At 40.2% G+C, this 24,699-nt stretch overlaps 1 protein-coding gene across 5 annotated transcripts; it reads left to right on the plus strand.

Annotated features, from left to right (window-relative positions):
- Positions 1-975: 975 nt before the first annotated feature.
- On the plus strand, positions 976-20,209 carry LOC128368756 (F-box-like/WD repeat-containing protein TBL1XR1). 5 transcript variants are annotated; one of them, XM_053329626.1, is made up of 16 exons: positions 976-1,127; positions 3,228-3,294; positions 7,135-7,238; positions 7,414-7,559; positions 8,465-8,693; positions 9,673-9,805; positions 11,283-11,424; positions 11,891-11,954; positions 12,039-12,136; positions 13,240-13,300; positions 13,698-13,819; positions 14,155-14,229; positions 14,346-14,473; positions 15,282-15,447; positions 15,593-15,694; positions 17,324-20,209. In XM_053329626.1, exons 3-16 carry the CDS (start codon positions 7,181-7,183, stop codon positions 17,348-17,350), a joined length of 1,551 nt encoding a protein of 516 aa, XP_053185601.1. In that variant the 5' UTR covers positions 976-1,127; positions 3,228-3,294; positions 7,135-7,180; the 3' UTR covers positions 17,351-20,209. The 5 variants fall into 5 exon arrangements, with proteins under 5 accessions (XP_053185601.1, XP_053185602.1, XP_053185599.1 ...); XM_053329627.1 differs by having other exon boundaries at positions 1,080-1,100; XM_053329624.1 differs by lacking the exon at positions 976-1,127 and adding an exon at positions 1,397-1,547.
- Positions 20,210-24,699: the final 4,490 nt, after the last annotated feature.

The following is a 24,699-nucleotide window of genomic DNA, read 5'->3' on the forward strand; positions in this document are numbered from 1 at the left end:
ACATGGACTGCAGCTCCTGCTACAGTCAAATCCATCACTCAGCAACACTGTGTGTAGACTAGATCATAGAGCGGATATACAAACAAATTTGAACCTTTTCGACTTTTGCTATCTGATTGCATGCAAATACTGTACTTCTGCCATATTATCAATGTTGACTTAGAGTAAGAGGATATGCAAAGCCATGTTTTTGCAATGATACGTTATTTGTTGCACGTAATTACACACCGCCGTTGTAATTGTTCTTTCGTTTTCTTGTGTTTGTGGAGACGTGAAAATGCAAAGATGATGAGAGATAAAGAGAGGATGTTGTAAGTGCATCTGTGCTCCCAGCAGAGATTCTTACATTTGTGGTTAAAAAAAAAAAAACCTGCAACAAAGGATGTACTGAATATGCTGCACAGTTGCTGTGGTTGTACAACTAATGTAATGATCCCCGATTCAGCATTTCATGGTATGTCATCATCTCACATAGGAAAGGCGGAGGCAGCCACTTACATAGAGGGCAGTCACTGATCGCATGTGCACAAGTTATATTGTGATAGAGGGTACATCATATTGAATCATGAAGGTCAGCACCCAATTTTTGGTCAAGGTGAATCACTGATATTTCATGAATCTTTAATTATCTGGGTACAGTTTGAATATCTTCACGCAATCATCTTCATTGGGAGCATTGGGGAAATTAATATTATTATGGATTATCTATCAAGGTATAAAAAAAAAAAAAATTAAAAAAAAAAAAAAAAATCTGTGTAAAACACAGATTGCAATGATGATGTAAGCTTGTTGTTGACTTTCCCAGTCTGAATGACTGAGCAAAGGATAGGGGGGTGGGGTGTCATTAATCCATGGCTAGTAGTGACCAGACAAGCAAAAAAGAGGTGTAGTGGGGGATGGGCGAGCACTCTGTTGTTATGACTGGTCCTTGGCTGCGGGACAAACTTCCAGAGGCCTCGGTATTTTTTTTCCTTTTCATCTCATTGGTCGGTTTTCAACGAGGAAATGTGGCTCCATTTTTCTGTGAACCTGTCAAACGGACCGGGATCTAATATTTAATCACCGCTGGAGGACGGCTTTCATCTTTTGCATATCACGAGGTGGTGTTTGGTGCTTTTCGAAAATAGGTTAGTTACCGATGTAGCGATATATTATAGTTCCGCTCGCTAGAAAACAGACAAAAAACACGCTTTTTTTATCATGGTGCATCCAAAAGCAACGGTGCTTACATGAGCTACACGTTACACTATTCGACAGAGGAGGTTGGATAAATTGCCGCCGTCACGGGTTAATCTTTACATTGAGCTTCAGTGAAATAACAGTATTTACAGGCAGCTCATTTTCGCATGTCGAGTCAGCCCACTGTGTCGAATAGCCGTTGCTGGCTTCTTACCGCCTGGCTTCAGCTTTAATATTATAACCTCACGATAGTTGATGTAACGTTATGTGCGAAAACGATCAGTCTTCCAATCGATTAAAGAGATAACATTGTCTGATTTGAACACAAGAGCTGTGGAAGATATCGTCTATTGAAAGGTTTAACCCAAGTAGGTACGAGATTGTAGCGACACTGTCATTAGCATAGCATGGTAGTGTTAGCTAGCTCGCTAGCTTGTTAGCAGGTTAGAAGGATAGCGAGCTGACGATTTCATTTTAAATGCTTTTAAAAAGACGCTAACTTTAACGTTATTGCATCCAAGTGCGTTATAAAGTGAAATATAACGCTAACACGTATATCGCCTTAACTAGGTTACTTTGGTAGCTAACGTAACTGTTGATGACCCACACCAAATGATCCAAATGTGAGACCGCCTTGCCTGGCTAATGTTACTTAGCTCACAGTCTGGACACCGTTACATGGGCTGTAAATAACAAACTACTAATTACACCAATTAGCAAAGTCAATAACAAGAAGACGAAAGCAATGCGTGTTTACTTTGCAGTTTACTAAGTAGGCAAGTGCAGATAAAGCCTGTTCCCATTTCTCCGTACATCCACTCTGTAGTGACCTATGACATGTGGACACAACAGTAACGAGTTAACTGCACAAATACGCTGCTGTGTTACACCGCCGATAACAGTGGACGTGCTATTTTATTTCACGGTAGTTTTAGAAGAAATAAACAGCATTTTGAGTCATTCATTGGTGTAAACTGGTGCTGGTGACTTTAACACTACACACCACAAACAGCGTGTCGGTTAATGTACACACACTGTAATTTGTTGAGCCCCATTCACTCGCCACCGTGTGTGTGTGTGTGGGGGGATGGGCAAGTAACTAACATGCCATGCTATCTTGTTCATTTAGCTTCTGATAGATCAACATGGTGACATAACCTGAGCTGAAGAGGAACAACAGAAGTAGGCCTGCACATACACAGGCGACTTTTTTTTTTTTTTTTTTTTTTTACTGTAAACGCGGCAAAACAAAAATTGAATGTAGTTGCATTTAAAATGATAGTAAGACACCAGAGTTATTGGTCCACGTTTATTTAATACCTGAAGTGAGCTGTGCGGTGATACTAAAGGCGTCTAAAACGTGTCTTTGCTAAATTAGACTAATGACGCCACGTCTGTGTTTCGTTTTCCTTTTCTTTTTTTTTATAACACATTGGCATACTTCCCTTTTAATTACAGTCCTGCTGAGATAGTTACACTGTGCATAGTACAGACAGATATCCCACTGGCTGCTATGTCTTTTTACAATGTTGACCCAGTTTCTCTCATTGATTGGTGACACGCCCCATTGTACATAACACTTTCCTCTGGCTGCCTTTTCACCTACTCTCTGACACACCTCTGCTAACATGTCCATTCTGGTCTAAGTCATTTGTCACAGTGCTCAAAAGGAAATCCCAACTTCTGTGAATTATTTGGCACTTCCTGTATGTCTGTCATGCTGATTTACCAAGATTTTAATATGTAATGATGTGCAAAAAAATGTTAAAGGCAGATTACTAAAGGAGGTTTAGTGATGTGTAAAAAGGCCGAGGAGAAAACTGAAAGAAATGAGTGATTGCGTTTCATGTTTATTGATATATTCATAGGCATATTAGTCAAAATGATAAAAAATGTAGTTCTACTTTGTCATAATCTCTTCTAACAGTCAGAGTGCAGGTGATTTCACTCTGAAGAAACACTCCAGTCTTTATCATTAATGTGATCTAAAAGTGTTTTTCCAGAGGTGGATGAGACGGGATGGTCATTTTCTATTCTCTTCGTTTCAGGAGCTGTGAGTTCTTGCTGAGAACAACAGAGCAATGATGCGCATCTGAAGATAGCTTGATCACATGGGTAATGTATCTCAGTTTTTATTTTTTTCTTGAATTCACCTACATATGTTTTCATTTTCTTCTTCTTGTTTCTTAATGTTTGCACTGATATCTGATCTCATGTTCATGTGTCAGGAGTCATATAGAGAAGATGATTGCTTTGTATTCACCAGTGGGAGGACAGTGTACACTAGTGACTAAAGTGAGGGACAGGATGATTAACATGTCTGCCTGGTTATTGAGACGGACTCACCCCAAGGGTGCTTTCAGACAGCAAGCAGTTAATGCTGCACCCTCCATTGTTTCCAGTGTAAACTTAACACTTATTTGCTGCGTTTTTGTGGTTGATGATGTTTTTCAACTTGAAGTAGCAGCTTGGTGTGATTAAGCCACATAAACTACAGCAAGGGAAATGATACATGAGCTAATTTTATCAGTATCCAAGTTTGAATGATACATCTCTCCACCAGCAGTGAACCGATGTAGAAGTAAGAAGAAATGATCTTAGAGCAACATTATCTTAATTTTTTTAATCTGACCTGAGCCAGTGAGCATTTCGAAGAAAAAAATATTAGTCAGCAACACATTTATTTGTGTCATATTGCCTCTATTTTACACCCCGACACTGGCTGGCAGCAGTCACAGCAGCACTGCTTGAAAACACCTTAATAATTACTAATGTAACCTAGTTAATGTGTTAGCAGTTGCAGTTATCATAATACTCACTTTAATCAGTTGCCAGCAGAAGTGTTAGCGTTCATATAAATGTAATGAGCATCCTGAATGCCCAGATGTTTCAACAATGAGCTGAGGGTACAGTATATGTAGGACAAATGGTTAATGTGGCTTCAACACAGACCAACACTTATTGAAAAGGCAGAAAGACACTGGAGCTGTTTCAGTTCTGTTTTGGAAATGTGGGATTGATGGCAGTTGTGTTATTAGTTTGGTCGTTTCGCTGCACAATTGCTGTATTGTACCTCTGGTGGGTCTGGACAAGGTTTGGCAGTGCAAGTGCGGCACTGATTCAGTACACTTTGGCTTTCAGCAGAAATTTGTATCATATGGGACCATGTTGAAATCTGCTGGAAACTGCAGCTGAGAAACAGCTTGAACCCAAACATCGCTTCAGTTTTGCAGTGGAGCATTTGGAGAATATCTTCACAAATCTGATCGCTGCTTCCTAAGATAAGCTGCATGCTGCAAATGATCGTAGATGCATTTGTATCTGGCTTACGTCTCAGTTTTTCCAGCAAACTCATTTCTAATTCTTTTTTTGCTCATTTCAGAATTTCCTGTTAAATTTTATGCAAAATCACATAAAAAGTTAAACATACACTTGACACAAATATATTCAGAATCAAAAGATGACAAACTTTTACACTGATGTGAACCAGCAACAAGACAATCTATCTTGCTGCTGGACAAGTTCTTCCAGCTTATTTCATCGCTACTTAAACAAGGTTGTACCAGGCATCATCCTCAGTTATGTATGCAAGACATGCAGGCGCTCTCAGTGCCAGACCTACATTGGCACAGAGTAGACGTAGTGTGGACTTAAGTCTGGTAATGTGAGACAAATGTCAGTGAGTTTAATACTGGAATGTAAACTGTATCTTGGAGAGCTCTACTTTCTACCTTCTTGAGCTAATCTTGGGTTTGTCAGGCAGCTACTTCATCGCCTCGAATATTTAGGAGTCGCGGTTCCGAAGTATTAAGTTGATCAACTTTAATATAGACTTCAACATGAATGATCGATGATGTGTAATTACTGTGTCCACTCAGCAGCTATATCGCTCCCCTAGAGGATTAAACTCCATTTTGTCTTTAAGTAGCAAAAGTGATACAGATGGAGTTATTGATCAGCACTGATGTTCATCAAACAGCGGACATTATGTCACCCGGATAAATTGGCCGACCTGTTCTTGTAACTGAGCTCTGACCTCATTCACTGCTCCTGCGTCGTTTGCATGGTGATGACATTTTGCAGGGCGCCCTTTGAAAGCAGGCGAGTGTCATGTAAGCAAGAGTATTAGATAGGGGTGAGCCCTATGACGATATTGGACCATGAAAAAGGAAAATGTCTCCACGATCTGTCTTTCCAGAGACATGGATAGTTTTGCGCTTCAGTGTTCACAGCAGAACAAACTATCTGCACGGTACACATCAGGAGCCCAAACTGTTTGTTTTTAACGGTAAATGCTACAAAAACATTGAGCAGCAGCGCTTGTTTCAGGCCTCGCTGGTAGACTGCCACCTCTCTGGGCTTCGTCTCCTGTTAGCTCACAGGTTTTATGCTCAGTAGCATGTTGGTGAAATCTACAGTAGTTTTAATGTCCTGTTTGGAATATGATGTGTGGGCCCGGACCTCTCTGCAGCACAGCAGTACTACATTTAAAATGGTAAATATTGCACCTCCTGCAATTTAAATATTACAGTTGCCCATATTGTGTTTTCAATCAAATGTAGTTTTTAATTTTGCAGCCTTAGTGCACATCCTGCTGGTTTTACTAAAAGCTACTACTAAAAGATTCATTTTAAACAAAGCCAAATAGTAATACTTTTTAATGCACCTCTGCACACCTGCTCTTATTTATTTATAGAATTCATATTGTTTTAATGTCTTTCACGAGTGTATGATTACGTCGATGAGTTTATGTTGTTCATGAGCCCCTAACCTAAGACACATTTCTGTTATTATGTGTTAGATAATAAGGTTTTTTAAAATCTTGAGTACTGTTCAGTAACCTGCAAAATAGTCTCCAAAACTAGCATGGAAGAATAGTGATATGATATCTTTGTATGCTTACCGATGCTTTTAGTGCATTCAATGCATCATAACATTATATGTACATTTCAAGTGCAGCGGGAAAAAAGCTGATTATTTTCGTTGATTTCATGCTGTTTTTGTTTCTTGTATTTTACAGTTATTGCATCTTCAACAGAGTGTTAGTCAGCTGTGATTTCATTCAGACATTCGTTGAGTTGCTGTGATTTTTGCTTCACCGTGGAAACTTGAACCGTCAGGACTTTGCGACCACCTTGTTCAGGGGTTTGCCGAAGACCTTCTGCAGGATTCCAGGCCCCTTGGTTTAGTTGGTCTTGGATCGCAGCCTCTGGGATGCGACAGGAGACATGTTGACTCTTTCAGTGGGTTGGCATGATGGAAACAGTGGAGGTTCTGTCCCTTGTCCAGACCCCTTGTTTATTTCCACAGTCCCGTTTAAACAGTGCAGATTGTGCATGAATAAATAGCCGGAGCCCGGACGCAAGCGGTGTACGATCTGTTTTTGCTGAGGTTTAAAGTCCTTCTATTCCAGATGTTTTAGCCCAAAGTACCCAGCTCCTCATGAAGGGGGCTTGTAATTATTTCCAGTTGTAGGTTAATGAATGGAAACCGGTACCCTGCCTTAGAGCCTGGAGGCGTCTGCCGCCACCAAAAAGCAGACGGGTACAAAACGTCATTATTTATCAAAATGGCAGATCACAGCTTGTGTTTGTCTACACTGTTTTGAAGTTGTACGATCTAGGTCAAGCGAGGCGATGTGTGTGTTTTTTGTTTTTGTGTGTGTGTGTGTGTGTGTTTTCCAACCGCTTCCTGTTCTCTGTTTTCATCATGTGTGCCAGTTCGGTAGTGAGTTACGTCGTTAGCTTGTAGTGTAACATCATCCCCGGTGTGTGACGGCTCTTTTATACACCAGGCTCAGCTCTCTGATCTGTCACGTCACCTTTTCAACCATACGTTTATGTTTCTGGGTGATAGCTAATGCAAAAATGTGTGATGAAACTACACATTTCTTTCAGCTCAATTTGATCAACTCTTAATAAGCAGGACTCTCCTCTCTACCATTTGCTTTCACAGGCTCCTATCCTGTGCTGACCCAATGGTTTAATCACCAGGAGTAAAAATGAGCATAAGCAGTGATGAGGTCAATTTCCTGGTTTACAGATACCTGCAAGAGTCAGGTAGGTTGGACTCAAAAAAATGTATTTTGGTAAATACCTCGCCGCATGCCGTCATGCTGGTTTCACTAATATAAAAAAAACCCTTCATTTTCAAATGTAATATTATACACTGCTGCTCTCGGCTCGCGGTAATTAAACTCCATCCTACTTTCCAAATTATTTTCGTCTCCTCCAGGCTTCTCCCACTCAGCGTTCACCTTTGGCATAGAGAGCCACATCAGCCAGTCCAACATCAATGGAGCCCTGGTGCCCCCTGCTGCCCTCATCTCCATCATCCAGAAGGGCCTGCAGTATGTGGAGGCTGAAGTCAGCATCAATGAGGTCAGTCGCCACCTTCACATCGCCAACTACTAATTGGTGCAACCTTGCAGTATGCTGGCAAGTACGGTGCAATGTCAGCTGTAAGTGTGTCTGTTGTTTACATTGTAGTGTGTCTGGTTGTTTACGGAGCTGCTGCATTATAGATTTTTGTTTTTTTCCTTACTGCACAAATTAGTGAAGCCATTCAACTCAAAGCAGTAGGTGCCTTAAAAAATATAAAATAAATGGTTCCTATGTACCATATAGGCCCAAATATAAAGAGACCCTGATGATAAAACAAACCCCTCTTTTCGAACTTGCATCATGGTATAGTAACATACTCATACACTCCTACCAGCCTCTTGGAAACAGTCAAAAATTATTTTCAGTGGCATTTAGCATTTATACAACTGCCTGTTTGTCTTTTTGAGCTCCTGATCATCTATCACAGTGATATTTGGCAGCTTGACCTATTTAGATTCTGCAGTAAAGACGTCAGAAGATGCTTTGAGCTTATTTTCAGTCATGAATTTATTTGCTACATTACAGAAAGAAATGTTACACAAGCCTTCAGAAAGTCCTGCAGGTAAAACTGGACTAACGAAACACTTTCATGGCTCACTGACTCTAAAACACTCACTGAAAACAGACTTTAAGACTCTTGCTAGCGAATAGCAGTAAGTCTTTAAACAACCCATAATGCTGTAGGAGTCGTTTTCCTTTCAAAAAGAAGACCTGATGTTGTGAACATGTAATTGTCTAGAACCTGAATATAAGATGAATCCAGTGTTTTCATTAAGAACCAAATTTGCAGACATGATGGCATTGCTGCGGTAACCGTGGCACCTCTAGTCGTTAACAATACATTTCTCATTTTATTAGAATAAAAGTGCAAACTGTACAAAGTTGAAATGTCTTTTGTGTAGGATGGGACCTTATTTGACGGGCGGCCCATCGAGTCGCTGTCTCTGATCGACGCTGTGATGCCAGATGTGGTCCAGACCAGGCAGCAGGCCTACAGGGACAAGCTGGCCCAACAGCAGCAGCAGCAGCAGGCGGCAGCAGGCAGCGGCAGCGGCACAGGGCCCCAGGGAAACACCAAGAATGGAGAGGGCGCCGCCAACGGGGAGGAAAACGGATCCCACGCTTTAGCCAGTAAGCAAGCTTGCAGTTGTAAACATTCTCTGAATCAGCTCCGCAACATAAACAGCTGTGCTTTCTCGTGTTTATTGCGGAGAAACGAAAAAAAAACTGGTGGACCACATTGTGGACATATTTTATGATCTTGTGCAGGATGTTATTCTTGAGTTAAATGCCTCGACGCGGTCTGATTGATGTTGTGGAAGTTGTATGACGGGATTATTGTTATGTCATTACGTTTCTGTCTTCAATGTGTGTGAATGGGATGCTTTTTGTCAGGGAGGGTTGTTTTTTATGCTGCAAAAAGACAAAAGATTGCTGCAAATGAATGTTGAGCAGTATGAGAATCTTGAATTACAGTATTTAAAAAAAAAAAATAAAAATCATGTAATAGTTCATGCTCACCGCCTCCAGTTTCCGTGTGTGTGTGTATGTGTTCACTCGCCCGTTCCCGTGGCAGCTGCAGCACAGCTTTGGGATTTTGCTTTGTGTAAAATGTCTGTGGCTCGCATGGTATTACATAAAGTGTCTCTGGTGTTTTCTTCATACTTCAGAAAATGTGGTCTGGTTTGCTCAGTTGTTTTCCCTCACAGCCTCTGCTTTCCCCTCAACATGTTTTAATCAGACTAACACTGTGCATCTGAACAAAACTTGCTACTGAGAGATAAATTGATCCATGTCCTGTTTGTAACTAAGCTATCAGCTATCCAATAAAAAACTGTTTAAGTTGGTTGCAATTTACTTGGCTGGCCTTTTAATATACTTTCCCAGGTCATCCAAGTTAAGGCTGCAGCGTGGGAAGCAGCACTTATTCATTTCAACAGTAATGGGCTATTTTACTGGAAAGCAGTGATTCATTTCATCTGGTTCCATTACCATTGAAAATCACAATCGCGCCCTCCTTCCCATCAGAACAGCGAGACAGTAGTTCATAAATACTGATTTTTAGTTAAAGGGTTTTTTTTTCTTCTTCTTCTTTCTGTCCTCCCTGCAGATCACCATTCAGAGATGATGGAAGTGGACCGCGACGTGGAGATCCCCCAAAGCAAAGCTGTGGTGCTGAGGGGGCACGAATCCGAAGTTTTTATCTGTGCCTGGAACCCAGTGAACGATCTCCTCGCCTCTGGGTCAGTACAGAGTTTCTAGGTTACCATACCTTTTTAATAGAAATGCCTTTGTAATGACAGCCATCAGACATATTGATTTTAAAACACACAGCAGCGTTTGTTTTTAAATGGTCCCTTTGGTCCCGTTTGCGGCCAAGAAGAAGATCTAAGTCTAATTCTCAGAAGGTGATAAATATTTCTCTATAAAGATAAAGAAAAAAGCAACCTTGTCTTGTGGAGGGGGAAGGAGATGAGTGAGCTTCTTTTCATAAATCCTCTCAAATTGATCACCACAAAGCAAATCTTTGTTGAATAAAATCGTTGTTTACCCAGTGTCATTATCCCTCTCCAGAGTAATCATGCAGAAGAATCCCTTACAAACTAGTGTTTATGAAAGAGCAAAGCATATTTCAGATTATTACTGCAATGCTGGAAATGCAAAGTTGTTTCCAGTAACGACTAATGACTCAGGGCTTATTGCCCATAAAGAACAACTAATCGTCTGAGCAGTTATTACTCAACCAAGACTCTGCTGACAGATCAGTCGACTTAGAAGGGACTTATGAGGTCTGTTGTTCAAGGTCTTTCAGAAGTCATGTAGCCTTGTACAGTTTTGATGGGTTGATGTCGGGATTGAAACATTACATGATGCAGATTGGGCGGTGCGCATCACTTGTTGTTTGGCTTTAGTGAAACCAGACACACAGCCTCAAGAGTAGGATTAAGTTCTGTTAACATAACGTGCTCCTTAGTTGACACGGCTGGCTCACAAGTATTGCAATATTGCATATTCCAAGTTTGAAAAACGCAGATTTGTTAATCGCAAAATCAAACAAATCCACTCACTGAATCAACTGTTTGCTTCAATAATGTCATGTGTTTATACCCGCTCTGACTTCCTGGTGTGTTCGGCAGCCAGATGGAAAATAAGCTAAATATCCCACCCCCTAAAATGAGTCATAATAAACAGTTTAGTGTCATTTACATAGGGCGTCAATCGAAGCCTTTATCAGCAGGAAAAAAATGATTGAAGTCCGGGACCTTGCTGATTTCTAAATTCAACAATTTAGTATTCATTTATCAAAGTAGCTACCTAGCAGTGGTGAGTAGTCCGCTGGGTGTGTGCATAGTCCTGTCTTGTAAGCACGGGCACCCCTCTCCAAATTAACTGAAAATGGAGAAAAATAAAAATGATCTCGAGTATGGTCCTGTAATTTAAGAGGGACTGCATAGACGGCAAATATGTTCGCAACTCACGCAAGAGTTGAGGAGTTTAAGGGTTTTAAAATGTTCTTTTTCTTCCAATAGATGACGTGAAAAGGTTTTGAGTTTCAAAATATTTCAGATTTGATATCCCGGGTTCAGGTTCAATAAACTGCTTTCAAGCCTCAACCCGACTCAAGATCAATGCTGGTCAGTTTTATTGTATTATCAGTGCTGGTTTGAACAGTCAGCCAATTTTCATGTGTGTGTGTGTGTGTGTTTTTAACCCGGGTAGGTCCGGGGACTCGACAGCACGGATCTGGAACCTGAGCGAGAACAGCACAGGCGGATCCACCCAGCTGGTTCTGAGGCACTGCATACGGGAAGGGGGCCAGGACGTACCCAGCAACAAAGACGTCACCTCACTAGACTGGAATGTGAGTGTGTGATTGTGTGTGTGCCTCTTCCAGTGACTGCAGATTTTAGTAATCTAATTGTGTGTGTATGTGTGTGTATGTGTGTGTATGTGTGTGTATGTGTGTGTATGTGTGTGTATGTGTGTGTGTGTGTGTGTGTGTGTATATGTGTATGTGTGTGTATGTGTGCATGCCTGTGACCGCTACTTCTGCTAAAGGCATTCCTTCCAACCAGATATATGGGGGCGAGTCACTCCCACAAGCCTTTTATGCTGCTCAGCTGCAGACTACTTTTCCCTCAGTAGTAAAAGTGAATGCCTAATGCCAAATCAGCACTAATATTTTATGTCATGTAACACTTGGTCCTCAATGTGAGTCGTGCTAATTAAGAAAGTGAATTAAAGCACAGTTGTGTGCCAAAATATGCAAATGGCCAAGAAAGATTTGATGCAGCTGACTACATGCTAATGAGAACTCTCTGTTTCAGAGTGAGGGTACGTTGCTAGCGACAGGCTCGTATGATGGCTTTGCTAGAATATGGACAAAAGACGGTAAGCCTCTCAGCTACTTCTACGTCAGTTTTTAAGGATGGTTGTACATTTTCCCTCTTTGATTCAGGCTTTTTTTATGTTCAGGTAACCTGGCCAGTACTCTGGGCCAGCACAAAGGTCCTATATTTGCACTCAAGTGGAATAAGAAAGGAAACTTCATACTCAGTGCTGGTGTAGACAAGGTGAGACAAATTGATTTTACCTTTTGAATTTTTAAGAGATGAATAAAGGTGATAAATGTTTCTTGTTCTATGCAAATGTTTCCTGACATTTTAATTAGAGTTTCCACTTTAAAGCCCCCTTGAAATAGTACCTCACTGTCTCACTGTGATGTATTTCCTGTTGTAAGTATTTATGGATCTACAAAACACGCCAATGTAATGGATAACATTAACAAGTAGGAGTTATGTAAAACATGATACAGAATAACCGTTTCCCAGGATGTGAAAAGAACCTTAGAAGTCCTTTGCGTTTGGTCACTATTGATTATTTCATTAATACAGATTACTTTCTAGATTAAACATTTTGTTAATAAGATGTATTAAAAAGTTATTTTTAGAGCCTATGGTGTCATGTTTGAAGGTCTTTCCCTCTACAATGCAAAGATATTCAGTTTATTGTAATGCACCATACAGAAACTTGAATTTATGTAACCACCAATTATTTTCCATTATCTCTTACTAAATTACTCAAAGGATTAATAGATTATCAAAGTTATTTGCCGATTCATTTTCTGTTGATCGATGCATCAAGTAATAGTTGCATGTGGATGGTGTTGCTGGTAAAAGAGAGGTCCATGCAGATGTGATGCACTGTCCTCAGCATAGCTTCATGTCAGGGTCCGCAGACCATTAAAAAATGTGATGGACTGACTGACATGTGCCTGGGGCGCATCTTCACCACAAGTCAGGTAGACAGGCTCACTTCCTGTCAAAAAAAAAACCTAACAATAAACAAGCATTTTTGGACATTGTTAAACATTGCCATCTAGTGTTCTTTTAGTATATTGACGTGAGCAGTGTCACCTTCAGCATACGCATGAATACATTCATAAACACTGATGTCATGGTGATATAAAAATGCTTTATGTTAGTGATACATTAGCTTCACTGTATATCTTCACTGACGTGTTTGTGCACATTTTTCAGGTCAACTGAGTGTGATTTTTAACATTTCCGAAATGAGAAAAAGAACACATTTTCTATATTTAATGTGGTATTATTATTGATTTCCTGACACAAGCGATGCCAGTTTAGTATGAATAATGGAAACCTTCTTCTCACAGACCACAATTATCTGGGACGCTCACACGGGAGAGGCAAAGCAACAATTTCCTTTCCACTCGGGTGAGTGACAGGAGTCAGCTGCATTGTTCCACATGACTTTTCATGCTACAGTCTTTCTGTTTTTAGACAGATGTTACCTTTTGCTGAACTGCACTGACACCAAAGTGACAACAAATTCATTTTTTTGTGTCATCAAATCTTTTCTCACACTGTATTTGACATCTTTTACTGCCATATGCTTAACTTTACAAATTGCGCATTATTTGGTATTACTGGTTAAGCCCTAAAATATGAGTATGTTTAGAAGCAACTCTTTTTAGTGTGTGTAGAAATACGATACACATTAGCTGCATGTTATCAGATTGAATATGGCAATTAAACATTTCTAAAGATATTCTGTCCATCATATTCATGTTGTCTTTACCTGCCCACCTCTAAGCTCTCTCTCTCCCAACAGCACCTGCTCTGGATGTAGACTGGCAGAGCAACAACACGTTTGCCTCCTGCAGCACAGACATGTGCATCCATGTGTGTAAGCTGGGTCAGGACAGACCTGTCAAGACCTTCCAGGGACACACGGTAAGACAGGAGTCCTGTGCGAACGCTACTTTCTCACAGGGAAAGAAATAAGAAATGCAGCCACCAAGTACATTGAAGCATTAAAGGATAGCTCATACAAGTCCTGGCACTGGCTCTCCTTAGCTTATAATCTGAGGTTTACTGTTCCTTAACAACTTCCAGATTGGAGAGTCATTGCTGTGACAAACTGATAAAGGAGGACATTGTTTTATTAACCATTTACTGAGTTTCTTTGAGAAGAATATCTGTATACATGTACCGTATTCACGCCTGTGTACATCAGTCATATTTGTTGGTCTAGTTTTGTTGTCTAACCCTCCTATTATTTGCTTTAGAATGAGGTGAACGCTATCAAGTGGGATCCCACTGGCAGCTTGCTGGCCTCCTGCTCTGATGACATGACACTGAAGGTCAGTCCATACAACAAGGAGTTATTGTGAATTGTGAATATAGACAAAACATGTTGATTGTGTTAATTGCCAGTTGATCCACTGTTTTCATATGATCACTTTTTTCCCCCTTGTAGATCTGGAGTATGAAGCAGGACTCGTGTGTCCATGACCTCCAGGCCCACAGTAAAGAAATCTACACCATAAAGTGGAGCCCCACCGGCCCCGGGACCAACAACCCCAGCGCCAACCTCATGCTGGCCAGGTGAGACTGCAAAGCTCCACCTTGTGATGCACTGTTCACTTGGAGTAAAAATCTCTGTCCTGTCTACAGCATGGTTAAAACTCAGCTGCCTGGAGACAATTGAGTGTTTCCAGAGGGCATGAAGTGAAATATCTTTAATAACATGCACAAGTTCTCACTCCACTGCTTTGATCCAATTTGAGCAGCAGTTCTTTGATAACACCAGCAGCAACCTCAGGGTTTGCTCCTCATGCATTATTCATGTTCAGTTTGCCATAAAAAGTTTAGTCTGGACTCTTGATGGTCTTGATCAGCTAAGTAGATTATGATGCCTCAGTTGCACTCACTTGTGTTATGAAACTGTTGAGTGTGTCGTGAGTCGCCACACGGTCAGCTTTAATACTTTTCAGACATGTTTGTAAAAGATGCCACAGGGGCTGAACAGATCCTGGAGAAACAACAGGCAGATCAGAGTGGGCCTACCATCAAACAACCACACAGTCATGAGGTGTCTGAGCAGAACTGACAGTACATTACTGAAAGACGGTAGTTCTGCATCTTAGTGAAAGATGGAAAAACATTTGTGTGTTGTTGGCCTCTGGTACCATCATCATCATCATCTCTGCCGGGATGTATTGATTTATCCGTTGTGTTGTTTTTTCTCTCAGAGTTAGGAGATGGATGGTGCATAATGGTGGTGGTCGTGGGTAGGGGTGGGGGAGGGGGTGGGGGGTGGGGGGGTAATTGAGTAGCCCACAGTGTGGTACGTGGCAGTACATTTTCATGCAACATGACACTTTGCTTCCGGCACTTATTCCACCCTCTCCAGTGCATCATTTGACTCAACGGTGCGCCTGTGGGACGTGGAGCGCGGGGTGTGTATCCACACACTGACCCGCCACCAGGAGCCCGTCTACAGCGTAGCCTTTAGCCCTGATGGCAGACACCTCGCCAGCGGCTCCTTCGATAAATGTGTCCACATCTGGAACACTCAGGTCTGGGATAATAATCTCACACACGTACTAATAAACATACATGTCCTTGTGGCATAAATACATATGACAAAGCTGTTGCCCGTCATTATTAACGTGTGTGTATGTGTGTGTGTGTGTGTGTGTGTGTGTGCGTGTGTGTTTTCAGACTGGTGCTTTAGTCCACAGCTACCGAGGGACAGGAGGGATCTTCGAGGTGTGCTGGAACGCCACAGGGGACAAAGTAGGAGCCAGCGCATCAGATGGATCTGTAAGTTTTTCCGCCTGAGCATTTTTTAACCTCACACATCATAATCACTGCTGAAAGTAGCGGCCCCTAACCCTAACCGTAACCCAGACCTCTGTATACAACATTCACACCAGCAATGTGCCCCAAGATGTTTGTGTGTCGACCATGTGTGTTAAAAGTTTGGCCGAGGTGAGATGACACCATAAAATGCTTGTGGTCAGAATCAGAGTTTAACACTGAGGTCAAACTTTGCTCTGCTGGAGATGAAACTTCAGTAATTCACTTGAAATCAGGATTCCTGGTTTCATTGGTGTCATATGTACACATAGCTTTAAAGACCAGTCACGTGACATTGTCGACTGATGCTCAGCATGCTGCCAGCAACAGGGCGATTTACAAAATTGACATACAGCTAGTTTATAATGAAAAGTTTTCAACACTAAGATTTAGTGTGAGTGAATTACAGTGATGTCTGTTGTTTCTGGTGAAGCCAGCCGTGAAGCCAGTGAGAACTGAAACTGTAACAGCTGATTCTGCAGTGCCATCAGCTAACACTAGATAGAGCCACTAGTGCCTGAAATGAGTTGCTGCTCTCTCAGAGGGAGACACACCTATAAGATGTTCATAACCCATCACACTGTATGGGTGTGGTAAACACCATTATACCCTTGTTTTGAAGCATCTGATGTCTTGCTATAAAAGTAATGAATAACACAGTATTATTACTCTGTGCTTTTATTTGTGTGCCATCATTTTACATGTTAATACCTCCATAAAGTGGAAAAAAATGGCATTGCTTATTTCTTGTTAATGCGATGCTCACAAAAATGTTTGCATACAATCTTCTTGGTTTTGCACACACTTACGTTACAGAGGACTAAAGGAAGAATTTCTCTCATCATATGAGACAGAGGGACCTTGATGAAGCTTGTATGTGTGAAAGGAACTAAAATACTTAAATGTGCATAAACATATTATGCACATTCACAGATCTATATTTTTAATCTGCGGCTCTACTGGAATATTTTTGCATAAATTACAGTTCAAAAGACTAATTTAACTCTTACTGGCCTTTCATGCAGCCCCTCAGTTCAGCCTTTGTATGAAACAGGCTGTTTTAACTGCTGTCTCTTTAAGGCACCCCTCCCTATGAGCACACTATGTTCTGATTGCTCAGATCTGGGATGCTTCCCCTCAGGAGACTCCCGCCAGCTCTGGTAGCTTCATAAAAAAATGTTTTAAAACTAGTAGAAGGATTTCATTATTTTTTATTTTTTCAAAATGTCAACCCCTCAAATACACCTGTACATGTTCTAGTCATAGTCTGATCCAAAATATGTGAGTGGGCAATGCAAACACATGAAAAAACCATAGCAACAACCTTAGCGACTAAGTCTACGGAATAGACAGCCGTTCATGACATCAGCTCATCGGTAAGGTAGAAAAAATAGTTGGAATGAAGCGTTCAGGTCGGGTTGAATCTTTGGCTTTCAACGTGCAGGCAGGTTTTCTATATACGTTCACCTCAACAGACACACAAAAAGAATGATTTATGGTACTGATGAAATAAAGCCAGTAACAGACCTGACATGGCAGAGAGTAGAAAGCGTTGAATTACGTCTCTAACCCTCTGCTCTTTCTTGTTTCCAGGTTTGTGTATTAGACCTGAGGAAATGACACTCGTTTGGGGGAGCCATGGACCGACTACGAATGTGTACATAGCCAAAATGACTGACTGTCCCTGCCTGTCCACCACACTGCTGTAGTCCCACCTGATGCCATGGCCCGCCATTACAGCCAAACAGAGCGCTCCCCCCTCCCTTCATATGTACACACACATTTAAGGACCACACATTCACCCTATACAGTTCCTCTGTACATGCATCGGACATAAAACAGGTCTATACGAACACTTGTGTTGCTCTCACAGACCTGCAGGAAGAAAGCATCTCTTCACTCTGTACAAACTTGTTGGAACCATCACACATAAACCAAAACATCCAGGATTCCTTCTTGCTTTCCTCTTTTTATCCTTTGTACCAGAATTTTACAGATTTTTTGTTCTCTGTTGGTGTGTGCATATTGCATATGTCAGCATTTGGTGTCCTGTGGACATTGTTGTTTTGAATTTGGATTTTACCGATCTCTGTAGGTTTTATATCACATGTGGGGTGGGAGAGATGGGGGGGGCGGGGGGGGGTTGAGAGTTGTTTGTCTTTTACAATAGGTGTTAAAATCTGATCATTAGGAGACCATTCATCTTTCTTGGCGCTCTTTAAGGCTCAATAATGCAGATGTATAGCTCAGAAGATGAAATGGTTTGTTTTTATCCAATAGGCTTGTTCCATTTTTGCCATTTTTTAACAAAATGTAAAACAGTTAATCAAAGGGTGAGCTGTCCTTTGTTTGCAGCTTCTCAGAAATGGTTTTCAGGTGTTCACAATTCATCAGGTTAATATAGAGCTCTAAAGAATTCAAAACCTCAAGGCTGAGATATAATCTCTTTTAGCTGTTAAACACCGTGTCAATCTCTATCTTCTAACAGTGTGCTGGGCAGAACAACATCAGACATCAACGCTGCAGCCTCAGTTTCCCGTCACTGAAACTGAGCTCATCCTGGAAATGTGTCTTAAGCTTCGAAGAGACTGCTGTGCTTTTGTTTCATTAGTGAGGCAAAATGGCACAGCAATAGCTCGCATTTCTGGCGTCAGTGCATCGTCTGGGATCTGTGGGCAAAGAGAGAGCGAGAGAGAGAAAGGGGGAAGGTGGGTGGTTTAGGTCCGGGAAAGCAGGCCCATAACCGCTTGAATCCATTTGACGTAAACAATTAATAGTCATAATTGTGCTTGTTTCCTCAATCCATGGCTCGTTGCGAACCAATGCTGAATGATAATCAGACTTAACTGTTCTAATTGTGTCCTGTTTCCATGATCGGTCATTAAACATCAGGACATTATCTGGAGTTTCACTTCCTGTGCGGGAGCAGGGATTTTTCAATCGCACTGCGTTTAACGTGACTCGACATTCTCTCACGTCACATCACATGTGAAACAGCTGATTGACGACACTGGACGTCATATCACAGTTTGAGTTTAAAATGTTCAGTCGGCTTCAAACGTCCACTTTGACTCGTCGCTGTCGGTGTGCACTTTTCTTGTCCAGTGTCGACCTCAGTACACACTACAGCCCCTGCTTTGGTTTGCTGTTGTCAGGCAGTTGTTGCCCAGCATTAACACACACACACACACACACACACACACACACACACACACACACAGTCTCTGGAGACAGGCTATTTTCTGGCCTATGCACGGATAGACAGCGCTTTTGTTTGTAGTGTTCAGAGTTGGCGTATTGAGGCAAGTCTGTGCTCGTTACAAAGCAGACTTGCAGCATATGACTTGATGTAACATGGTATCTGCATATAATATATATGAATATATCTGTGCTATCACAGGGGATTCTTTTTTGTATGCCACTCGTATGCTAAGGGTGGATTTTAACAACGCTTGAAATATAGCGCGTGAGTGATGTTCTCGTGCATCACCAGGGGTCGTGACCATGAGGAATGTTTTCTTTTTTATAAAATACCATTAAACAGTCATAGCGAAATTAAAAGAGCAGCCCATCGAAGACCGAAGGTGTTTGGTTTTTTTTTTTTGGTTTGGTTTTTTTGTAGGTTTTTTTTTTTTTTTGCACTTTAAAAAATGGAGAAACAGGGAGGTGTGTTTATTCAAGCCATTGTCGACACATCTAATGCTAAAATGCTCTTTAAGGATGAATCAGAAATGATGCAGGAAGCGAATACAGCGTTCCAGTGGGATGAAAGGGGGAATAGTATCTTGTCTGACTCCTCGGGGTACGTCGAAGTCGAACCAAGCCAACTTCATGGCATTCCAGGTCTCATCTCGCAGCCATAACTTAACACCTAACGGCTTGATACACACACACAAACACACACGTCATCGGACATTTCAGAGGTTTTGTTCAGAATGTTACTTGTTATGAAAAAAAATTTTGTACTGATGCTAAAGACTATTTTGAAGTTTGCTTTAATACAGTCGACAGTGATTGGACTGTACCACAAAGACACTATTTCAAATGATGTCTATGACAGTGGAATGGTATTTTATAATGGTTTGTTTTTAGACGATAAGCTTTTTACACTGCATTCAAGTGTGTTTGCTATTTTTTGTTCCTACCGAAAGTACTAACGTTAATTCTATCTTTGCTATGTTTGAGAGCCCTTGAAGGTTTTGTACTTCTCAAAACTTTTGTAATTCTGATTTATTTGTAGCTACTTACTCAAAATGAACAAAAATAAAAAATAAAATCCGGATTTAATTGTTGATGTATTATAACACAGAACATGTAAATACCAATTTACAGATTTGTTTTTTCTTTGTTGTGTTGTCTTTGCCCTCACCTATGTTGTACTCTCTTTCTCTCTCACTCGCATGGTTGCAGCCCGCAGCCTCCTGATCTGACTGTTGTAATATCACTCAGATCACAAGGTCTAGAATAAAATCTATTTTGATAATATCAATGTGTTTACTTGTTTGCTTTTTTATTTCCACATTGCTGCATTAACTATTCATTTACTAAAGGAGTTTTTGAATAAATGTCTCTGTGTGGAGCTCATACACAAATCCAATACGTCACACTCAGCAGCTCAAGCAGTTATCCGTTTTAAGCCATGCATCAGGGCTAGCATGATGGTAGTCTTTTTTTCTTAAAATAGTGGTAAGCGGAAACAATTACTTCCTCTAATGTTATACACTGGGATATAAGTTGCTTAAATGTTCAATAGCATAGTTCTTTAATCAGCCTTTTTGAATGTAATTTTAATTATAAAGAAGCAATGAGACTCATTTTTAGTTCATATTTTCCACAAGGCTCTCTTGACTGTTGTTGGCTATCAAGAGTCTCACACAATTGCACTGACATCTGAATCTAATGTTAGACCTGAAGTAAGTAAGTACTTCCTCTTTAAAAGTGTGTAAGCCACAAGAGACTTTGCAATACAAATGCAGTTTAAAATGCATAGCCTATAATGGTGAAAAGTGAGGCCAGTGCACAGAGAAAACAAAAACACCAGCTGTCACCCAGGTATTCATATTCATGTTTTTTTTGTTTGTACTTTTTAAAGGTATGGTGATCTATTTGTGTCAAAACCAGTGAAAATAACAAAAGCAACAATAAACTGATCCTACTGACACAAAAAAACACATCAGTGAGCCACATCCTTGCATTTTGACATGTTCCTTCACTACAATAAACATGGCTCTGTATTATATGTTAGCTAGAATTAAGTGAAAAAATATCACCACCTAGCTAATAAATAGTTTGCTAGCAGAATGAGCACAGTGAGCGCAATTCTGACAATGAATGATGTTGAGTAACAGCTGAATGGTGAGAGAAATGCTGTGCATGGTCAATATAACACTAAAGCTAAATGACAATTGTCTTGGAAAAACCAAAACCAATTTCATTGTAGCTAATGCCCATTAGCTTATTCTTCTGTAGCCACAAATCTTGTTGTCTAAAAAATATTGTTTTGTTGTATTGTGTTGTGTGTTGTATTGGGTGATGTAGTCCTTCTTTACAATGAACATGACACTGTGGTTTATTTTGAGTCAATCCCACATTCACTGTCTTGCTGTTATAAAAACACAGGATGGCACAAACTGTGTATTAATCCACCGCAGAAAATAGTCCCCCATAAATGCACTATTTACTCCTATTTGAGTAATGCCTCCTAAAAACGATGGTGCCCAGCTGTTAAAGAAATTAGTTATCCTTTTGTAAAGTTTTTTTGGACTAGGGTTTATACTGAGCAGATGTTGTCAGGGTTTGAATACCTGATAAATGGAAAACCTAATACTAATGCACATTTCAGAGATACATCTGAATCATCTGAGTGTAAAACTTTAGCCTGTTTGCTAACCACTTCCTATGTTTTATGGTCCATACCTGTCATTGCAAACAAACATCTGTGTTTACAGTGTGTATTTGTGGTTAAACAACAAATGGGCCACATATAACACCTGCTTTACATATTGTTTATTTGTTGAAGATAATTACAAGTATCTGGTAGTCTTATATACACAACTAAACTACAACAAAAAATGACAAATAACAAAAGCAATGTAACGACAATCCTTTTGTCATTCTGTAAAATAGACAGCTAGCACTTTGAAACATCTGTTATTTGTGGCTAATTGTCATCAGAAATACTTCCAGAAAAACTACGGGTAATAATACTACAAATGTTGTGCATGCTTGTTCACTGAGCAACTGCATCTGGACCTAGTTTGCCGTGGTGTTGATGGATATCAGTGCCGATATGGAGTTACTGAAATCCCAGGTTTCCAACTGGTTAATGTCAATGTTATAAGATGTAAAGCTCAGAAAGAGTATTTCATACAAGGTAAGTAAAAAACGAGCCTGGTGTTATTTTCTTAGTTAAAGGCACATTTGATAGGGACTATTTTCAGCAGCGGATTAGTACATACGTATTAGGTGCTCTTGTGAGTATTTATGGCAGCAAGATGATGTACTGTATGTGGGATTGACTCAAAATAAACCACAGTGTCATGTTCATTGTAAAGAAGGAATACATCACCCAATACAACACACAATACAATACAAACAAACTATATTTTTTGGACAAATAAATTGGATAAGCTAATGGGCATTAGCTACAATGAAATTGGTTTTGATTTTCCAAGGCAATTGCCAATATAACAAATATGAATATCACTAGACCTATCTCGTAAAATCTACTTTAATAGCTTTAGTGTTATATTGACCATGCACAGCATTTCTCTCACCATTCAGTTGTTGCTCAACATCATTCATTCATTGTTAAAATTGCGCTCATTGTGCTCAGTCTGCTAGCAAATTATTTATTAGCTAGATGGTGATTTTTTTTAAACTTAATTCTAGCTAACATGTTTAATACCACGCTTTGTTAGAAAATAGGGTAACCCTTTCTAATACAGCCCATGTCTTACAGTGTAACTTTTGCTCTAAGCTCATGGCAGTTACGACAGTCATTTTTTTATTTATGTATGTGTGTTTGGCAGGCAAGCTTCACCCACACTAAATGGATATGATTCAATTGCATTTCATCCATATTATGTACTGATTTATATGAGAAGGTTATACCATAAGTTATGAGAAATACGGTACATATCAGGAAGTTGTGTACCATAATGCAATAACTGCATAAGCACTTTCAATTATTTTATATTATATTTTTATAGTTATTTACTCATTCAACCCACAGTTTCTGTCAATGTGTGTGCATGTGAGTGAAAGGACAGATGAGTAGAGTGAATGAGATACAGTTTTCCTTTCTTATAAAAGATATAATTTTTATATTTAGATACTTACACAAATCTGAATCTCTCCTTTATTAATACACTTGACAAATCCCATGAGTCATTGAGTCATTTGCTCTGCACAACCTTAGTCTTCTACATCTGTGACCTCCTGATAAGCATTCTGTCTAATCAGGTCATTCTGCATATTTTTAGACATCCATCTACCGGTTGGTAGCCAAACTCTCAGGTGGTATTCTGAGAAGCTGCTTTGATGTGGTTTGACAGTTTGGTGGTAGCCTCAAACAATCTATCAAACAAAACTATCTGTGCAAACCTGTTGTAGTTGTAGCTGTAGTAGGAACATTGTAGGCAACTGTTTGAATAGAAAAGCAACTTTGTCTGGGTGATGAGTTCTGTTGTCTTTGCATCTAACGCAACCAGGACAAGAGTCCCTGCTAAAACAAGTTTGATTATAATTGAAACCTGAGTGTCTCATGTTATCCTGTTTTCTGTACATTTACACACAAAAGTTACTTCACAGTTCCTTACTTTCTTTATGCTCACAACTCTATAACCACGTTGAGTGGTGGTTAACCTAAGTTAACAAAAGTGAAAGTGCCGTGCAGACCAGAGCACGTGGTGCTCCACAGTCTAGGGGCTACAGTCATTCCTGAGCTTAAGTTTAGATCAGGGGACAGCCAGGAGTTCCAAGTCAGCTGACCTCAGGCACCTGGATTTAGAATAAGAGGTTAGAAGGTTATTAATATATGAGGGGGCAAGCACATGTAGGGCTATAAAAAAAACAGAAGAACCTTAAAATCAATTCTGAACCATACATGCAGCCAGTAGAGAAAGGCCACGAAAAGGTTGGTCCCTCTTCTGGGTACCTGTCAGGAGCCTGGCTGCAGGCTGTCTTACACTCAAGTTCTGTCTCATTCATTTATTACGTAACTGGACACAAAAATTATGATTCAAACAAGCAGTAGCATGACTGGTGGGGGGGGGGGGGGGGCTGTGCATTTTACAGATCACATGGCCAAAGTTCTTCCTGTGTTAGCATAAAACAAATAAAAATGAAGAATAATGTGCAAAAAAAAGAATATTGTACATGTACATGTCATCTCTCTACTGCCAGCTGTGGTTGAAATCACTCATTCCATGAACAATGTATAGATTGTTTTTCTCACAGTAATCTGGATGTACAAAGTTTCATGATAACTTGGATCATCTATTGCAGGTAAAAATGCTGATTGCTTTATGGCTGGCAATTTCTTTATGCAAATAAGTCAGTGGTAAAGCGATGTGTTTGCAGAGTATTTTATCATAGTTGATCTGATATATGTGTATTTCCGTATTTTCACAGATGCCCCCTCACAAACCAGGAAATTCAAAGTAGTTCAACTGAGCATGCTATGAATATATTTGCTTCCACCTACAGTAAGTAAGCAAATATATTCAAATATCATAAAAACGGTTAACCTGTACATAAAGGTCAGAAAAACTTTTACTTGACATGAAAAGAAACCAATGTTGCAACAGGGGCATGAAACAGGGGCATGAAACCAGCACTCCTTTCACAAGCTAGCTCAAAACTGAACAAAGGAAGGGAAACCCACAAGAGTTGCAAAAACACACCTAAAAAATGTAATGAAACTGAACACAAAATGGTGTAAGTGTGAGGAGACAAGGCCAATGAGT

This window comes from Scomber japonicus, chromosome 12, assembly GCF_027409825.1.
Source record: "Scomber japonicus isolate fScoJap1 chromosome 12, fScoJap1.pri, whole genome shotgun sequence".
Classification (NCBI taxonomy): domain Eukaryota; kingdom Metazoa; phylum Chordata; class Actinopteri; order Scombriformes; family Scombridae; genus Scomber; species Scomber japonicus.